Source organism: Artemia franciscana, chromosome 2, assembly GCF_032884065.1.
Source record: "Artemia franciscana chromosome 2, ASM3288406v1, whole genome shotgun sequence".
Lineage (NCBI taxonomy): Eukaryota > Metazoa > Arthropoda > Branchiopoda > Anostraca > Artemiidae > Artemia > Artemia franciscana.
Window position 1 is genome coordinate 7,833,753 of NC_088864.1, and position 19,544 is coordinate 7,853,296.

General features: G+C 32.9%; 1 protein-coding gene across 2 annotated transcripts in view; it reads right to left on the bottom strand.

Annotated features, from left to right (window-relative positions):
- Positions 1-19,544, bottom strand: part of LOC136037006 (ribosomal protein S6 kinase 2 beta-like) — an 884,370-nt gene that overhangs the window by 165,017 nt on the left and 699,809 nt on the right. For both annotated transcript variants that reach the window (XM_065719419.1, XM_065719428.1), the window contains exons 11-12: positions 12,916-13,040; positions 6,804-6,932 (exon numbers count right to left, since the gene is read on the bottom strand). In XM_065719419.1, coding sequence (XP_065575491.1) covers positions 6,804-6,932; positions 12,916-13,040 — 254 coding nt within the window. The remainder of the gene's footprint in view (positions 1-6,803; positions 6,933-12,915; positions 13,041-19,544) is intronic.

The window sequence follows — 19,544 nt, forward strand, 5'->3', positions numbered from 1 at the left end:
ACCAAATACTAAGTGAAAAGAAGTGTCATTACGGAGAAGTAATGTAGGAATCAGCATAGCAGAAAAATACTTATCATTAACATATATCACAATATCCTCATTATCGTTATAGCATTTTCAAAAGGCTATTCAACAATAACATAAAACGATTAAAAGTAAAGACTTAGCCATCTAGTATAGTTTGACCGTAAGGTTAATCAGGAAACTGAAAAAGTATAAGCAATATATAATAGGCTTATATAAAAGGCGGTTTTAGAGGAGGAGGAGCTTGCCCTGGGCTCAGAAATTTTAGGGGCGCAAAATTTCATATAAATAATGTAACAGATTTAAGCATTTTGTAAATTTTGAAATTTTATTTTTATTAAAATAACTAGAGAGCGCTGTTGGCAGTAAGTAGGAGCAAATTAAATTCTAAATTTTTCTTTTGCTTCCTCCTTGGACATGCAACTATTTTCTAATAAATAAACATAATTTACCTGACATAAGATTAAAGTTGAAAAAACTCTCAAGTAGGCTACTGCGAATTTTCTCTTTATAATCATCTTGTTAAAATGTTTCTAAAGTTAATATTTTTCGTGTTTGTATGTTTTCTATTTTGTGTATGTATTTGTAATTTCTGTTTTAATCTACACTCGAATACTTATTGTACATTCTTTTGTGCGTTACACTTGACTTACTTGACTTAATCCTCCTGCCGAAATGCTTCCGGCGTCGAGAGTGATGCTACATGGTGCCTCCACTTAGACCTGTCTCTTGCGAGGATGTGGACCTCCTCCTGAATATTTGCCATGGCTAAGAAGGCACCTGTCGTGTCCTTCCATCTGGTTGGGGGACGACCTCTTGGGCGTTTCCTGCCGTGCACCACGGGATCAAAGTCAAATATCGTTCGTGCGGGAGTGTCGGGGGGCATGCGAAGGAGATGTCCGCACCAGCGTAGTGTTCGTTGGGCGAGTTGGACTGAGAAGGGCGTTTGAGAAGTTAATGCCAGGATGTTCTCGTTGCTAACAAAATCGTGCCAGCGTAATCTTTCAATGCGGCGAAGATGTTTAGTTTGGGCTATATTTACGGTGCTAAGCACAGACTGAGTGGCTGGCCAGGTTTCGGCTCCGTAAAGAAGCACGGATCCCACCGAAGCATTGTATATGCGCATCTTGGTCCTACGGCTGATAGAAGGTTTCCTCCAAAGGGCACTTGAAGCACAGCCCTGATGCACTCCAGAATTGATTTCAAAAGATGAGCTGCGTCTGCCATTGACTTGCACGCAGCTTTCAGTCCCTTCGTTGAGCCGCTCGAAAAGGTTGAAGTACTTCGCTGGTAGTCGCGTTGTTTTCAGTATGAGCCAGAGTGATTGCCGGTCGACAGAATCGAAAGCAGCCTTGAAATACAGGAAGGCAACATATGTTTTTTGCTGAAATTCTCGTGTCTTTTCTATCAGCTGCCGCATTGTGAATATTTGCTCCACGGTGGACCTTCCTGGCATGAAGCCAGCCTGTTGGATTCTTCGTTGGCTTCTTCATATATTATTATCATTACTATTGTAAATTCATCACCATTCCTTGAAAATAAAAGCAAGTAGACTGAATTTACTTCATTTTGATGTTTTTAGGGAAATTTTGTTGAAAAATGAAAATTCTGTTAAATTCGGTCTGAGAATTGTTGGGAGACAGGGTGGGGGGTGAGAATCAAAATTTTCAGACAAGGTCATCATAAACGGGGGTTGCCTGAAAAGTTTTCAACCTCAATGTGAATATAGCAGCCCTCGTCAATATAAGTCAAGCAATGTAGTTATCCATCTTAACGATAAATAACAGTTCAAATAAGGATAAATCCTTTTATTAGATTGTGAAAAAAAATAGATATTTCGATCATTGTACATGTGATTACTATGCCAGCTACTTGAATCTAGGGGTATGATTTCTGTAATAAAGTGTCTAAATAATTTATCCAAGAGGAATTTAATCAAACTTTTCTGGATTGTTAAGAATAATACAGCTCTTGATTATAATTTTAAAGTAATATGTGATGCAATTTGCATTCTAACTAAAACGAAATTTATTTCAAAAAAGAAAAAGTTCGGTAAGATTAGTAATAAGGATAACAGATTATATTTACCTATTAATTTTACTTGTAATCAGATTGAAGATATTAATTTACCAGAAACTTTAAATCAGCGGCATGTGAAACAGGCCCTTCCTAGTAATTTAAATTATAATGATAGTCCAGTTTTAACTTATAAATTTTCAAAAACTATTGGGCAAATTATTTTTAATTATAATTTAATACTAAAAAAACTAGATAGTGATATAAATTGGAAACCGGTTTGTAATTGTAAGCAACTTGGCCCATTTGTAAATCCTACTTACAAACATGTTATAACAGGGGACTTGTCAATAATAAAGCAAGATGATCTTCAAATTATAATGAATAAAGGGGCTAATTTCCGTCTTTCTCATCATCTGAAACCATCGAGTGTTCTTGATGGCTTGGAAAATGATTTTGATTTATTTATTGATAAGTGGTGTAAGAAAGAGAATAAAAATAAAGAGAGTTTTCAAAGTTGGAAGAATTTAATTATTAGTAGAGTAAGAAATAAAATATATTCTAACTTAAAAAATAGTAACACTAAATCATTATTTTATAATGCGAAGATTAAGCAAGCAATTGCTAATCTAAAGAATTAATTTGTAATTGTGCCAGTGGATAAAGCTAATAATAATTTTGCCATAATTTGTCAGAAGCTGTATTGTGATATCTTAAAAAGGGAGTTATGCACAACTAAAGTTTACAAAAAGGTAAATATAGAGGATGAGAATTTAATTGAAAAGACTGAAGAAATACTTTTTAAAAATTTTAATATTAAAATAAATGACAATGATAAAAAGTTCCCTTTCCTATATTGGACTGTAAAATTTCATAAGAATCCCCCTAAACCACGGTTTATTGCTGGAGCAGCTAAATGTCCAACCCGCATTGCTGCTACTGACCTCTCTTTAATTTTAAAGGAAATTGTAAATAAACTTAAAACCTATTGTTCTGGTATTAAAAATTTTCGAATTTTAATCCATATTGGAGTGTTAATAATTCACTGCAGGTGATAGATTCTTTAACAATGGTTTCAGCTAAAAGAATTGAGTCTTTCGATTTTGCGACAATGTATACTAATTTATCACTTAATTTAGTGTTTGATAATTTAAAAACTGTTATAAAGAAATCTTTCCTCTTATCTAGTAAAAGGTTCTTAAAATAGACATTTATAATAAAAAAGCTATATGGAAAAACTGCTTTAATACTACAGTTAACTTGAGATGTTACAGCTTGGATATGATTTTTGAGTTATTGGAATTTGTTTTATACAATACTTATATAAGATTTGGGGGTGATTTGTACAAGCAAATTATGGGAATTCCCATGGGGGGGAATGCCAGCCCATTTATAGCTGACTTGTTTTTAAGTCAACTAGAATATAAATATATGATGGATAAGAATAATCCAATTAATTTAAAACATGCTTTGTCAAATAATAAAAGATATTTAGATGATATTTTGGTCTTAAATTGTAAGGATTTCATTGATATTTCTAAAAATATATATCCATCAGAGCTTATTCTTGAGCCTAGTCATGGCGCTGGTCATGAAGATCATTTCTTAGATTTAAATATTAATATTTGTGATAATAATAAATTAAGTTTTAAAATGTATAATAAAACGGATGATTTTGATTTTGAAGTGATTAGTTTCCCATTCCCTGAAAGTAATATACACTCAAATATCACATATTCAGCGTTTTTCTCACAGTTACTTCGTTATGCAAGGATTTGTAGTAACTATATTGATTTTAAAAATAGATGTAAAATCTTAAGCCAAAAATTGATATCAAGAGGTTTTTCTGCAAATAAATTAACTTGGCAATTTAAAAAATTTAGTGTTCATTATAACGAACTTTTAAATAAATATCAAAAGAATTATCTAGAAATACTTAAAGAAATTTTTAACTAATTTCGGAGGTTCGAGAAATGTTGTCACAGCGCCATTTATTTTGAATTGTGTTTCTAATTGAGCGGATTTTCTAAAAAAATTAGCCACATGGTAAAGATGAATTCTATAATTGTTTAGTTCATTCAGGTTTTTTGCAATGTGTTAATATTTGTGATTTGGTAAAATTTATAATATTTAGTTTACCTATTGTTGCTAAAGAGAGGGATATATTAACAGGATAAGCTTGTTTTTGGTTTTACTTGGTTGTTTTACATTTGCTGTTTTTTTTTTTCATAGGCATGTATTTTGGGGGTGATACCTGATGCAGGGATGCCATGAATATTCTGTGGTAGCCACAACACTGTGCTGGGTAGAGAATTTAGAGTGGCGAAACCCTATATAGGCCAGTGTATTCTCCTGATGAGCCCTTATGTTGGGTGTTGCCTCTGAATTATTTGTCTATATTATTTTTTCTATTGTTTGGTAAATGACGACTTATACTTATTGACGACATGACTGCCTATCCATGGATTATTCTTTATGGTTGATTGTGTGTGGCTATGCTGTTTGACCTATGTGATTGTATGGATGAGTAGGGTTAAGGCCTCATTCAAGTGCTGGTCTATATTAATCACTAATTTAGGAAAACAGTCTTCCTTTTCTCCTTCTGTCGATGAACGGTCAGGACGTCAAAAATCTGCAAACACTAACCATAACATCGCCAAAGTTTACCAAATAGTGCTTAATGACAACCAAATTAAAGTAGCAGGGATGACACAGGCTATAAAAATATCCAATGAACGTATTTTCACAAATTAAATCATCATTTAGGCGTGAGATTGCTATTCGCGGATTGGGTGCCGCATTTGCTGACGTTAGACACAAATCGTTTTCGAATAAAAATTTCCAGCCCTCTATTGATGCAGTTCAGGCGCAATACATGCGAGATTTGGAATGGATCAATTCTTTTAGATGAAACTTACAGCGTTATACACCTGAAACCAAAATTCAAACAAAACAGTGGAGTGCAGAGGGGGGGGGGGTTAGCTTCAAAAATCAAAAACTGTTTTTCTGTTGGAAAAAGTGATGGTGATTGTTTTCTTTTCGGGATAGTTATGGAGTTATCTTAATCGATTACGAAATTCATTACGGTAAAGAAGCATACTAAACATCATTAATTCATAAGCTGAAGATAGAAATTGCAGAAAAATGGCCACATATGTAGAAAAAGAAAATCCTGTTTCGCCAATGCAACATGTCATCTCACATCTCAATGGTTGCTATAGCGAAAATTCGCAAATTTCTATTTCAACAGCTTGGCAATTCACCTTTCTCATCAGACCTAGCCCCATGTAACCTTTCTATCCACTAAGCTAAAAATTGTGCTCAGAGGATAGAGACTTTCATTAAATGAGGAATCAATCACCTTCGGGAACGACCATTTTGAAGAGAGAACGCCAATTAGTATTTTAACGGATCAAAGAGATGGAAGCATCGCTGGGATGCTTCCATCCCAAGAAGCGTGTAGAGTTAGAGGGAGACTATTAGGGAGAAAAAATTATGAAAAAATGTCTCTTTCTTTGGGTCGGAAACGTTGCAGACCACCCACGTAAATCCATAAACCCATCAGAACCACAGTCAAGAATCATAACAATCATCATAAGGAAACTATTCAACAATTAATAACGTGGAGTGCAGATTCAAGCTCTGATCAAGTAGGAAAAACTTGATTGGAAAGTTTATCAACTTATTTCAGAATTTATTAATCATCCCGAAATGTTACTTTGTAGCTACTGTGTTGACGCTTCCATATCGTTCCACAATCTTAAGTACTGTAGAATTTTATATAGATCTCAAATCTACTTCAAACTGCCGACCTTACGGACTAGATATACACCGTAAGATCATATAATATAGCGCTAAGTCTTAGTTTCTGCTTGTGTGAAAGGGTTCCAAAGCGTAACTTGAAAAAACATGATGCTTGGTCATCGTAATATAACGTAATAAATGCCACGCAATGTCCTACTTAATCTCCAGACAATTTTAATGTTTCTGACACAACACTAACTACAACTTAACTGATCATACCGTCAATAATGTAATTATTTTAAAGAGCTTCTTTAAAAAATATCATCCATTAAAAATGGTTGCCACCTCTTTTTTTCTTCAGTTCAAATCCAAACGACCTTTTTTAGAAATTTAACAATTTAAATCAAAGTTTACGTTTCAGAGTTTAGTTAAATTATGATTTATCAAAAGAAACTCGTTAAAAATCATCGCAACCTCTTTTTTTCTCCAGTTCAAATCCAAACAACTAGAAATTTCAGAATTTCAATCAAAGTTTAAATTACGTTTAAGAGTTTAGTTAAATTGTGATTTATCAAAAAAAAAAAAAAAATCTTCCATTAAAAATTATCGCAACCTCTTTTTTTTCTCAAGTTCAAATCCAAACGACTAGTTAAGAATTTAAATAAAAGTTTAAATTACGTTTAAGAGTTTAGTTAAATTGAGATTAAAAGAAAAAAATTCGTTAAAAATCATGACAACCTCTTTTCATTTCTTCTCCAGGTTAAATTAAAACGACTGCAAATTAAGAGTCCAGTTTAAGTTGAAATTCAAATTTTAGCTAAAACTTAAGGTTTTAAGCTTAAGGCGCACCTATACAGGCGCACCACAGAAAACAGAAAAAGTGTAGTTAATTTTCAGAGTTGAAAAAAATATATAATTCGTTAAATAATATCGCAAAATTATTTCATTTTTTTTCTCCAATTAAAATTAAAAAATATAGTAAATTTAAGAGTTTAATAGACCTGGAAACAAAAACTTACTTTTACTGCATATTCGTTCCTTGAGCCACGGTGAATGCATCTTTTACACACTGCGTATTCCCCCTTTCCAATTGTTTCTAGTATTTCATAATCTTCCGATATGGGACTCAATTTGCTATTGAATATTTTCTAAAATAAAATGATACATTATGAATTTATTTATAATAAAATTATGATATCATTCATAATAAAATACAATAAATATTACTTCGTAACATTTCCAGCTAGTATCTTCAAAAGTCAAGGTACAAACTTTAGCAGGACAACAATTTAAATTTTTTTTAAACCAAATCTTAAAATCCAACCAAAATTTTCAATGAAGCACACAAAATTTTAAAGCCTAGCGGAAGTCCAAGCATTCTACTACCTAGTCAATTCTTTTTCAGAGGCGGCAACTCGGTCAAAGACAAAGTTTTTATTTTTTTTTTTCTTCGCTTCAACTAAATAAACATGAGAAGGTTGAACTTAAGGGGTTTCTCACTCAAAATTACGATTAGGCGTATGTTGTCCTTAGCAATTCTTCTTGTTATTATTTACACAATATAACTTTTTATATATATTTATTATACGCTACTTATTCTCCGGACTTTGTTTAACCCGGTTACAACTAACTAATAGTTCACTGAATCGCTCAAGAACAATCTGATTGGTTAGTCCCTTGGTCCAATTTATGCATTCTCACGCGCTCCAATTACAACTGCATCTAGCCTTTTGAGGGGAACACAAATATGTAAAGTATTTGAAGGGACTGCAGCCAGCAAGTTTATATCATAGAAATGAGTTTCCGACTGTTGAATAGAATATTTTTTGATCTATTTTTTGATACCCCACAACAACAGTGTCAAGTGTAGCAATCTAGAATGCAAACCCGAAACAGGTTTTATAATTTTTTTGGAATTATAAAAAATAATTATCGGCTTTAAAATTTGATTACATCAAAATATTCAGCAGATTTTTATTTGTCTGTTAAAATAAAAACCGCTAAAATCACTAATTCAGGAACGTAAGGCAAACTCCAAATGTTTAACATGGGAGGTAGGAAGATTCCTTGAGAGTCTGTCCTGCCTTAATGAGCTTCATATGAGGTTCACAAAAATTCAGAAGATAAAAAAATTAAGAAGATACTTCGAGCATTCTAAATAAAACCTTGAGAATTTAAATAAAGCTCGGATGTGAAGACTCCCTGTGTTAATTCCTGCAGTAACTCCCTTGCTATGACCTTGCTCCTCATCTCTGTGGCATGTTTAATCTCCTTTTCCAATCTGAGTCCTAAAAGTTCTGAAAATAATAACCTGGCAAAGTACTTAAACCGGAAAAAAGAAAGGTGGAATCGTGCTTCAGAATTTCAGTCCAGCGCTTTAGTCTCCTGCTTTTGTCCAACGCTGGAAGCAGAAATTCTGTCCAGCGCTTTAGTCCCTTGTTTTTGCCTCAATATCAAGTTTTAGGTATTCGATTTTGGAAAAAATAGTCAAAATTGATATGAGAAAAATGGAAAACGAGTAAAAGGCAAGTTTACAGTGGCGTCAATTCAGTTGAAATCTATGGTTAATCAGTTATCAGTTATCTATCCAGCGCTTTAGTCCCATGCATTTACCTCTACATCAAGTTTCGGGTATTCAATTTTAAAAAAAATAGTAAAAATTGATATGAAAAAATGGAATATGGGTAAAAGGCAAGCTTCCAGTGGCGTCAATTCAAGAAATATATGTATAATCAGTTATCAGTTGTTACTGATCAACCTTTAACTGATTAACTGTTTCTACAATATAACCATTGTATTTACATATTTCTAGGTTGCTTATATGTTCTTGCAGACGTATATATCTATGACCTACGTTCTATTAGCTTTAATAGATTCAGAATCTTTAAATTCAGATTTAGAAAAAAACAACATTTTTTTCAAAACAGTATAATTAACTTAAAAAAGAAGAAATATTTAATTCTTATGAACATCAATATTTTTTGGGAGCTATTCTTCGCATACAATTTAAATTCGAAAGTTAAATATTTACTTTAATAATCACTCTCGAAAGACGGCATTCAGAAACAAGTTTAAAGGCGAAGCGTCTTGAGAGAAAATCTAGTTATTCTCAATGATTGATCAAAAGGAACTGTGGATTACTAGATATGGTGTTCATTTTTCCAAGTAAGAATTCTTAAACATAACCCTTCACATCTTTTGGATAAACTAGGATATATTTCAAATCGATGAAAACTTGAGTTATTTTGCATAGTTTTTATTTTGCTTCCATTTATGGCCGTATCCAGGAAAAGGGGCCGCAAATTGAACCCCCCCCCACAACTTTTTGCCTGGCTCGTAAAAACATAACAAATGTATATAAACAAACTTTGGTGAGAATTTAAACTTTTTATTTGTCAAACCTCATGAAAAAATTCCCCCCCCCCGAACAAAATCCTGGGTACGCCCTTGCTTCTCTTTATAATAATAGAGGGTTGTTGAACTAACCCATAAATAAAGGAAACTCTGGATTAGCTACAGTTGTTGCTAATTGCTCTTAAGACTCTATTGATGTTAAAATACAAAAGAGAAAATAGCTGAACACCTTGAATTTTTTTGAGTTTTTTTAAAATTTAATAGTTTTAAAACTTTAAATACTTATAACTTCTTTCCCGTTACATAAGTAAATACATTCCTTCTAAGCTGTTCATCAGAAATAAATGTGCGTTTAATGAAATTGAAGAAATACAACTAACTTTTGATATTTATGAAAATTTAATATTTTAATGCTTAATAATATAGATTTTTTATCCAAAATTTTATTAAAAAACAATTAGATTTTTAACATAAAGAGTAAAAATATTTTACGTTTTGATACGAAATATTTAATTAAATAAATAAAAATAAAATATTAAACCATCGTGTTAAATGCTTGAATTTCTTTTACAAGCGGATATCAAAGTACTGAAGTTAATCAAAATAAGCTACAGATCAGTCAACATTGCTATTCGCCGTTACGAAAAAAAAACGTTTTCAAGGTCATATTCTTTGTGTATGGGATTAAAAGCAAACTTGGATATGAAGCCTTGAAGATAAAGTGTTAAGCTTCTGTATTTTTTTTTTCTGCAATTCATCGTCTGTTCTCCTCATATTCAAATGTTGATTTTTAGCAGCTAAATGACAAATTAGTTATCGATACACTTATAGACCAATATACTTATTACATACGTATAGACTTATATTGACTCACATAATATAATTACAAAACTATAGACCTATATTACATATATATATATATATATATATATATATATATATATATATATATATATATATATATATATATATATATATATATATATATATATATATATACTAGCTGTTGGGGTGGCGCTTCGCGCCACCCCAACACCTAATTGGTGGGGGCGCTTCGCGCCCCCCCCCCCCCCAAGCCCCCCCGCGCGCGCAAGTCGTTACGCGCCATATTAGTTACGCGCCATTGTAGTTGCGTCCCTGTGTCCCACCTGTGAATATAGATAGATATATATATATATATATTTTTAACTACGTAAAACTTGCGAATGTACAACATTCTTGGCTGTCCCATTGTCTGTGCATATAAATAGATTGTCAGGTTTACCGACTCTTGAACATGCAACATATAATTGTCCATGGGAAAAACAATCTGAGTTCAGATCTATACCTCATTATTCTTATGATTGCCCTTGAGCTTTGTTGATGGTGATTGCTAATCGAACATTCCCTGTGTCCCTGTCGTCATTTATATATCCCCCTGTGCCCCCCGGCGTCCCCGTTGTTGTTGTTTCCCTGTGTCCCGGTCGTCATTTGTGTCCCGGTGTCCCAGTTTGTAATTTCTCTTTGAGTTTCGCGGTCGTAATTTATATTCCCTGTGTCGCGGTGTCCCGGTCGTCATTTTTGTCTCGGTCGTCATTTGTGTTCCGGTGTCCCGGTCTGTAATTTCTCTTTGAGTGTCCTGGTTGTCATTTATATTCCCTGTGTCCCGGTCGTCATTTGTGTCCCGGTCTGTATATACATTCGTTTTTGAATTGGTCTTTTTTTAGGTTTTAGTTTCTTACCTTTTTTTAGTTTTTTTTCTTTTTTTTTAGTTTTGTTTTTCTCCTTTATTTTTCATTTTTTTTCCGTTTTCATTCTATTTTCTTTTTTAGTTTTTTTTTAGCTTTTTAGCTTTTTAGCTTTTTTAGTTTTTTATTAGTTTTTAGTTTTTTTTTTCTTTTTAGTTTTTTGTAGTTTTTACCTTTTTTTTAGTTTTTAATTTTTTTTACTTATGTCCTGGTCATCATTTATACTCCCTGTGTCCCGGTCGTCATTTGTGTCCCGGTGCTTTGTTGATGCTGATTGCTAATCGAACATTCCTTGTGTCCCGGTCGTCATTTATATTCCCTTTGTGCCGGAGTCCCGGTCGTCATTTGTGTCCCGATGTCCCGGTCTGTAATTTCGTCAGTCGAAAACATGACGTCAGCCAACACAGAAACATGACGTCACCTGATCCACAGACAGACAGACAGACAACTTATTTTTATATATATAGATATATATCATGAAAAGAGAAATCACCAATGCAACAGCAAAAAAAAAAAAAAAAAAAAAAAAAAAAAAAAAAGAGACAGAAGGAGAAAAGGAAGACTGTTTTCCTAAATTAGTGATTAATACAGACCAGCACTTGAATGAGGCCTTAACCCTACTCATCCAAACAATCACATAGGTCAAACAGCATAGCCACACACAATCAACCATAAAGAATAATCCATGAACAGGCAGTCATGTCGTCAATAAGTATAAGTCGTCATTTACCAAAAAATAGAAAAAATAATATAGACAAATAATTCAGAGGCAACACCCAACATAAGGGCTCATCAGGAGAATACACTGGCCTATATAGGGTTTCGCCACTCTAAATTCTCTACCCAGCACAGTGTTGTGGCTACCACAGAATATCCATGGCATCCCCGCGTCAGGTATCACCCCCAAAATATATGCCTATGAAAGAAAAAAAAACCCAGCAAATGTAAAACAAACAAGTAAAACCAAAACAAGCTTATCCTGTTAATATATCCCTCCCTTTAGCAACAATAGGCAAACTAAATATATATATATATATATATATATATATATATATATATATATATATATATATATATATATATATATATATATATATATATATATATATATATAAAACTCATGCCATTAGCAATTCTGTAATATCAATTCCCACAACAGTTTCTTCATATAGATAAACAATCTATGAATCTTAGAAAAATCTATGAATCATAATATGAATTACAAAAAAAAACAATCTTTGAAATTAACCATGTTCAACTATATAAATATTTTTGAAAAGGTCTTTTTTTCTATAATAAAAAAAATCTTACAAGATTTAGAAAATTTATATAATTTAATCAACGTGCTATCGATTTTATAAATAGAGCTTATAATTTTAATCCCCTAACTGCAGGAATTAAAAAAAACTATTTTTTGCATAGTTACTGCAGATGTAAAAAAAATACGGTTTTCAAATCATTTTATAGGAGGAGGAAAATTATAGGAGGGGGAAAAACCAGGTTAGTATTTTCACATATAAACTTATCAATAATATCCTTCCCTCTTCTTTTGAAAATATTTTTTCCGTTAATAGTGATCTCCATAGCCAAGATATACGAGGGGCATCAAATATGGTACACCCATTTATAAATACGGTTAGAGCTTCTTTTGAAATTAGAAATTTTGCCCCCTCTGTATGGGATATTATTTAGTCGTATGACATCCTTCAAGGCTGCAGTTAAGAGATTTTTCCTTGCAAAAAGTAATAAAAACAAAAGGTAAAAACAAAAAAACAAAAACAAAAAAAAGGTTGCAAAAGGTAACAAACATAATAGTATGTTTGTATGTATGTGTATGTAGTTTACGTATTTGTATGAAGTACAATCTAAAGTGGAAAAGAGTGCCACCTGCTGCCAACAAACCCTTTGGGGCTTTCTTAGCAGTTGCTGCAACGTGCTGCAACGTCTTATCATCAAGGTGTGTCTTTGGGTAGTGTTTTTATTGCCGTCCCGTTTCGTTTTCTTTCTTTTGTACTTTTTTGGTTTTGGTAAATAATATAAAATAAAATACCTTGAATGAACTGACATCATTCCCATTTACTTGTTCGTGACCTTCTGGGAATAAACTAGGATTAACAAAACTGAAACCTCTGAACAACTCGTGAGCCGTGGCAGATGGAGGAATGGCAGGTGAATCTGCAAAAATAAAAAATTGGTTTATCTTCTTCATTTAAGCTGATTCATAGATCACTCACGCATTTCGCTGATTCGTGGTCAAATTTGGTTAATCTATCTACTCTTATTCTATTTTTCTGTTATTTGATTGATCTCTTTTTTCTGCTTTATGCATCCATTTCTGCTGTATTGTAATCATTCTGTAGGTTGAGAATCTGTTTCAATCATATTCCAATTTTGTTTATCCATTAGGACAAATAACAGTTTCACTCTTATTAAATAGTGAAAAGAGCAGTCAAAAATAACGGATAATTCGATCACATATGCATATTAAATAAAAAAAAAACAAGTTTTTTAAACTGAAAGTAAGGAGCAATATTAAAACTTAAAACAAACAGAAATTACTCCGTATATGAAAGAGGCTTTTCTTCCTCAACGCCCAGCTCTTTAAGCTAAAGTTTGACTCTTTCTCTTAACTCCAATTTCTTAAATAGTAAAAAACTTTTCGCGTAAAGAGCGGGGTGTTGAGGACAAGCGACAGCGAGGATCATATCGAATTTTAAACGGAAATGACGTGCGACCAGCGAAAATTACAATTAAATACGAAGGCAACCCTGAATTATGAAACAAGATAAATAAATCAAAAATAATTACTAGGGAAAAAGTAGAAAAAAAGTTCACAATAATGTGAGGTTAGTAGACAATAGATAGCGAGCACATAGGTACAAGCCTGCCACGTGCCAAGTATCTGATAGCTACGAGAACTATCTCTTTATTTTGTAGTTATGGTGAAAAAATTGTATGCTGGGATCAGCACATAGGATTTTTTCCCATTTGTTAAAAAGCAGAAAAGGTATAATATGTATTTTAAGTTTTCAAATTAAGTTTTCGAATATATATATATATATATATATATATATATATATATATATATATATATATATATATATATATGTATATATATATATATATATATATATATATATATATATATATATATATATATATATATATATATATATATATATATATATATATATATATATATATAAATATAGGTAATTGTCTTCTAACTTGCTACTTTTAGTATGCCTTCTAACTGCGGATTCCGCTGTGCTTTATTTTCGTTCATCAATAGCTGAAACATTTCTTCCATGCCTTTTGCTTTAGCTTTTCGGATCCATTCATCATCTTGTATATTTTCGCATGGCATTTTAATTCTGATTAACCTTCTAACCATGATTTCGTTGTGCAACATTTTCGTTTGTTGCATCACTTGCCCCATACCCTTTGCTTTAGCTGTTCAGGTCATTTGTCATCTTGTGTAACTTCGCAAGCGTCATAGATGCCAAAACAACGCAACCAACTCTAGTAAGTTGATCTTTAAATAAAATTAAATTTGACATCGTTCATATGAAAATTGTCTTTCCTAATTTAAGGGTATAAATGAAATATCCCAAAATTGTGACCTATCTAGATGGTTTTTCCAGAAAATCTCAGATTACCACTTTCCAGTAAAAAATTATAGAGTCTGTTTTCGAGAAAAAATACATAATTATATGCATAAATGCAAAATTATTGCTCACTTAAAGAGAGTAAATCACTTATTTTGTTTCGATTAAAACTAATTATAATTAAATTTCCAACATTCTATTATATCAAAAGCTGGAAGCTTTTGCAATGAATAAACGCAATTTATTCCTTTCTAAAATTTTACAAGAACTGACCCAACCAGTCTGAAAAATCATCAGCTTAACCATTAAAAGGCAACAATTGTTTGTCTGATTTATTTTTTAGTGTTTCACTCCTTCTGGATCTCGTATAACATAGGAGTATGAGCAACCAGACTCTGTCTATTTTTAACTAAACTGACTTCAACTGAAAAATCAGCTTATCCATTAAAAGGCAACAACTGTTTGTCTGATTTACTATTTAATGTTTCCCTATTTCTGGATCTCGTGTAACGTAAGAGTAGAAGCAACAAGAATCTGTCTATTTTTAACTAAACTGACTTCAACTGAAAAATCATCAGTTTATCCATTAAAAGGTAACAATTGTTTGTCTGATTTACTTTTTAGTGTGCTAATATTTCTGGATCTTGTGTAACGTAAGAGTAGGAGCAACAAGATTCTGTCTAATTTTAACTAAACTGACTACAACTGAAAAATCATCAGCTTATCCATTAAAAGGCAACAACTGTTTGTCTGATTTACTTTTTAGTGTTTCACTATTTCTGGCTTATGTAACATAAGAGTAGGAGCAACAAGATTCTGTCTATTTTTAACTAAACTGACTTCAACTGAAAAGATCATCAGCTTATCCATTAAAAGGCAACAACTGTTTGTCTGATTTACTATTTAATGTTTCCCTATTTCTGGATCTCGTGTAACGTAAGAGTAGAAGCAACAAGATTCTGTCTATTTTTAACTAAACTGACTTCAACTGAAAAATCATCAGCTAATCCATTACAAGGTAACAATTGTTTGTCTGATTTACTTTTTAGTGTGCTAATATTTCTGGATCTTGTGTAACGTAAGAGTAGGAGCAACAAGATTCTGTCTAATTTTAACTAAACTGACTTCAACTGAAAAATCATCAGCTTATCCATTAAAAGGCAACAACTGTTTGTCTGATTTACTTTTTAGTGTTTCACTATTTCTGGATCTTATGTAACATAAGAGTAGGAGCAACAAGATTCTGTCTATTTTTAACTAAACTGACTTCAACTGAAAAGATCATCAAATTGTCCATTAAAAGGCAACAATTGTTTGTCTGATTTACTTTTTAGTGTATCACTATTTCTGGACCTTGTGTAAAATAAGAGCAGGAGCAACAAAATTCTGTCTATTTTTTTTAACTAAACCGACGTCAACTGAAAAATCATCAGCTAATCCATTAAAAGGCAACAATTGTTTGTCTGATTTACTTTTTAGTGTTTCACTATTTCTGGATCTTGTGCAACATAAGAGTAACAACAACAAGAGTAAGAGCAACAAGGTTCTCTCTATTTTTATTAGCTCCATCCTGCAATGCTCCATCATTTCAACTGCAGTGCTCCATCAACTAGAGAAATGACCACTCCTCTTTTAACCGCAGGAAAATGATTAGAGAAGCAATTTAATTAACACATCTTAAATCTTAAAGGATAGGATTTTAAAATCATAAAGGATAGGCGTCTTACTAGCTTAATTTCACATGATAAAGGTGTTGTCCAGTACTACAGGGAAGCTGTTGAAATTTTTAAATAACAACATTTAGGTCTAGCTTTGAACAAAGATTCCGGTGAGTTTAGAATAAATGTGTCATACTTTGATTTTCTCAAAAGATAAGCTTATACTTTCGTAGTCCCTAAAATATGCCTTGAACCTCCTTTCTAGTAACATAATCAAACACGTCAACAACCCCTTAGAAATTAAAGGGTGTTTGCCAGAAATGCAATTATTAAAATCAGAAATCCGATGATATAGTTATCCAACTTATTTAACTGTTGGTTCGTTTTGTCTTTAGTGAATGAATTTTTTTCTTTTATTTCTCAGTTGTTCGCTAGTATCCGTAGATGACAGTTCTATTCTTTCGGATTTTGTGCAAATCGCGGATATTGACGAAAGACTCACTTTATAGTTGTTAGATATTTGGTTATAATTCTTACAATTTTTGGCTTTTATTGAATTTCACTTACCTTTTGATTTTTTTTATTGTTTTTTTGTAATTTTCACATTGACCTTTCACGTTTGTTCTGTTGGCTTTTTCTTCGGCATTTTCCTTGAATATACTATTTTGTTCGAGTAGAAGAAGATAGGCAGTTGTCCTCTCGAAATATTCGCTTTGTATGTTTTTTTCAGTATTCCAGTTTGGCCTTAAAAGACCCCATTTTGATCGTTTTCTTTCTTTATATTATGGCAGGCCAATGTGGTTTAAGAAATTATAAACTAAAACTCATTAGCTCATCCTTTAAAAAGCCACAATTTCTTATTTGATTTAATTATTTTGTACCAGTATTTCTAAATATTGTGCAACACAAGAGTACGAGCAGCAAGATTCTGTCTACTTTTATTTAGACTAACTTCAACTATAAACCCTTTTATTTCCCATTAAAAAACAACAATTGTCTCTGCAAAATTTAACAAATGAAAATACAGTGAAAATGATTAAAATTTTAAACAATCTTTAAAAAAAACTCTAAATAAAAAAGAAATTTAAATATTTCGACCTCATGTCCGGAAGTCTCTATCAACATAAAAAGTGATATAATCATATTACTTTACTATTTAAAGTTTTTTTTTGTCCAGCTCTTTATTTGAAATATTATCCCCATTGTCGCAATATTTTCATTAGTTAAATCATGTAAATGAAAAGGCAGTCAGGCCTATGAAATTATTGAACAATATCTCTTTGATTCACTTTTTAGTGGATTACTTCAGAATCTTGTATAGCACAAGATATGAGCAGCACAGCTTCATCTATTTTTGTACTTTAATATTTTCAATTGTAAACTCCATTGGCTCATCCACAGAAAGTCAACAAAATTTTATTTATTATTATTTTATTTTATTTAAGAATTAACGACGCTTCTTGACTACTAAGGTCCCTGCGTCGGCCCTGCAGTGCATTTCTGCAGCGTGATTCGATCTCTGGGTCCCGTATTACCAAGCTAAGGTCAAATTGACTGCGCCACCACAGGACGAAAGTCAACAAAAACATTAGTGTATCACAATTTTGAATCTTTTTTAATGTCATCTTGAATCATTCTTTTGGTGAATTTCGGTTTCTTCAAATACCCCCAAAGGAAATCTATCGTCTCCTTAATGTGAGGCAATAAAGTCAGAAATGTTTGCAGTCTTGTCTAGAATTGAGTCCCAGCAGAGTAGCACTAAATTCAGAGAGTAAACTAATCAAGGAAGTAAATCAAAAACTTTCTTATACTGGAAATAAGACGCAGTTGCCAGATATTGTAACTTGTATAGCAAAAGAATAAGTGCATTGACGCTTTTTAACATAAACAAGAGCTAAGAGCTCATATGGCACTTGTGACGAGGCGAGAAGAGCTAAGAGCCAAGAGATCATATGGTATCAGCTCTAACAAAATTCTATGAATCAATAGATTGATTTAAAAGGAAAATAAGAGGCTTAATGCCGGTCAGGATTGAAAATAAGAGCTCTGAGTCACGATGTCCTTCTAAATATCAAAATTCATTAAGGTCCGATCACCCACTCGTAAGTTATAAATACCTAATTTTGTCTAATTTTTCCTCTCCCTTTAGCCCCCCAGATGGTCGAATCTGGGAAAACGACTTTATCAAGTCAAATTGTGCAGCTCCCTGACACGCCTATCAATTTTCATCGTCCTAGCACGTCCAGAAGCACCAAACTCGCCAAATCACTGAACCCCACCCCCCAGCTCCCCAAAAGAGAGCGAATCCAGTACGATTCTGTCAATCACGTATCAAGGACATTTGTTTATTCTATCCACCAAGCTTCATCCCGATTCCTACACTCCAAGTGTTTTGCCAAGATTTCCCCCTCCAACTCCCTCCAATGTCAAACGATCTGGTCGGGATTTGAAATAAGAGCTCTGAGACATGAATTCTTTCTAAAAATCAAATTTCATTAAGATCCGATCATCTATTCGTAAGACAAAAATACCTCAATTTTCACATTTTCCAAGAATTCCGGTTTCCCCCTCCAACTCCCCCCAACGTCACAGGATCTGGTCGGAATTTAAAATAAGAACTTTAAAGCACAAAATTCTTCTAAATATCAAATTTCATTAAGATCTGGTCACCCTTTCGTAAGTTACAAATACCTCAATTTTCAAAATTACCCCCCCCCCCCCCCCTCCAATTTCACCAAAGAAAGCAGATCCGGTCCGGTTATGTCAGTCACGTATCTTAGACAGGTTTTTATTCTTCCAATCCATTTTCATCCTGATCTCACCGCTTTAAGTATTTTCTAAGATTTCCGGTCCCCCCCCCCAACTACCCCCCCCCCAATTACGCTTGATCCGGTTGAGATTTAAAATAAGAGATCTACGTTACGGGGTCCTTCTAAATATGAAGTTTCATGAAGATCCGATCACTCCTTCGTAAGTTCAAAATACGTAATTTTTTCTTATTTTTCAGAATTGACCCCCCCCCCCAATAGATCGGATCCGTTCCAATTATGTAAATCGCGTATGTATGACTTCTGCTGATTTTTCCACCAAGTTTCATCCCGATCCCTCCAATCTAAGCGTTTTCCATGATTTTAGGTTCCCCCACCTCAAGCTTCCCCCAACGTCACCCGATCCAGTCAGGATTTAAAATAAAAGCTTTAAGACACGATATCCTTCTAAATATCAAATTTCATTGAGATCCGATAACCCGTTCGTAAGTTCTAATTTTTCAGAATTAACCCCTCCCCCAACTACCCCAAAGAGAGCGGATCCGTTCGGTTATGTCAATCATGTATCTAGGACTCGTGATTATTTTTCCACCAAGTTTCATCCCGATCCCTCCACTCTAAGTGTTTTTCAAGTTTTAGGTTTCC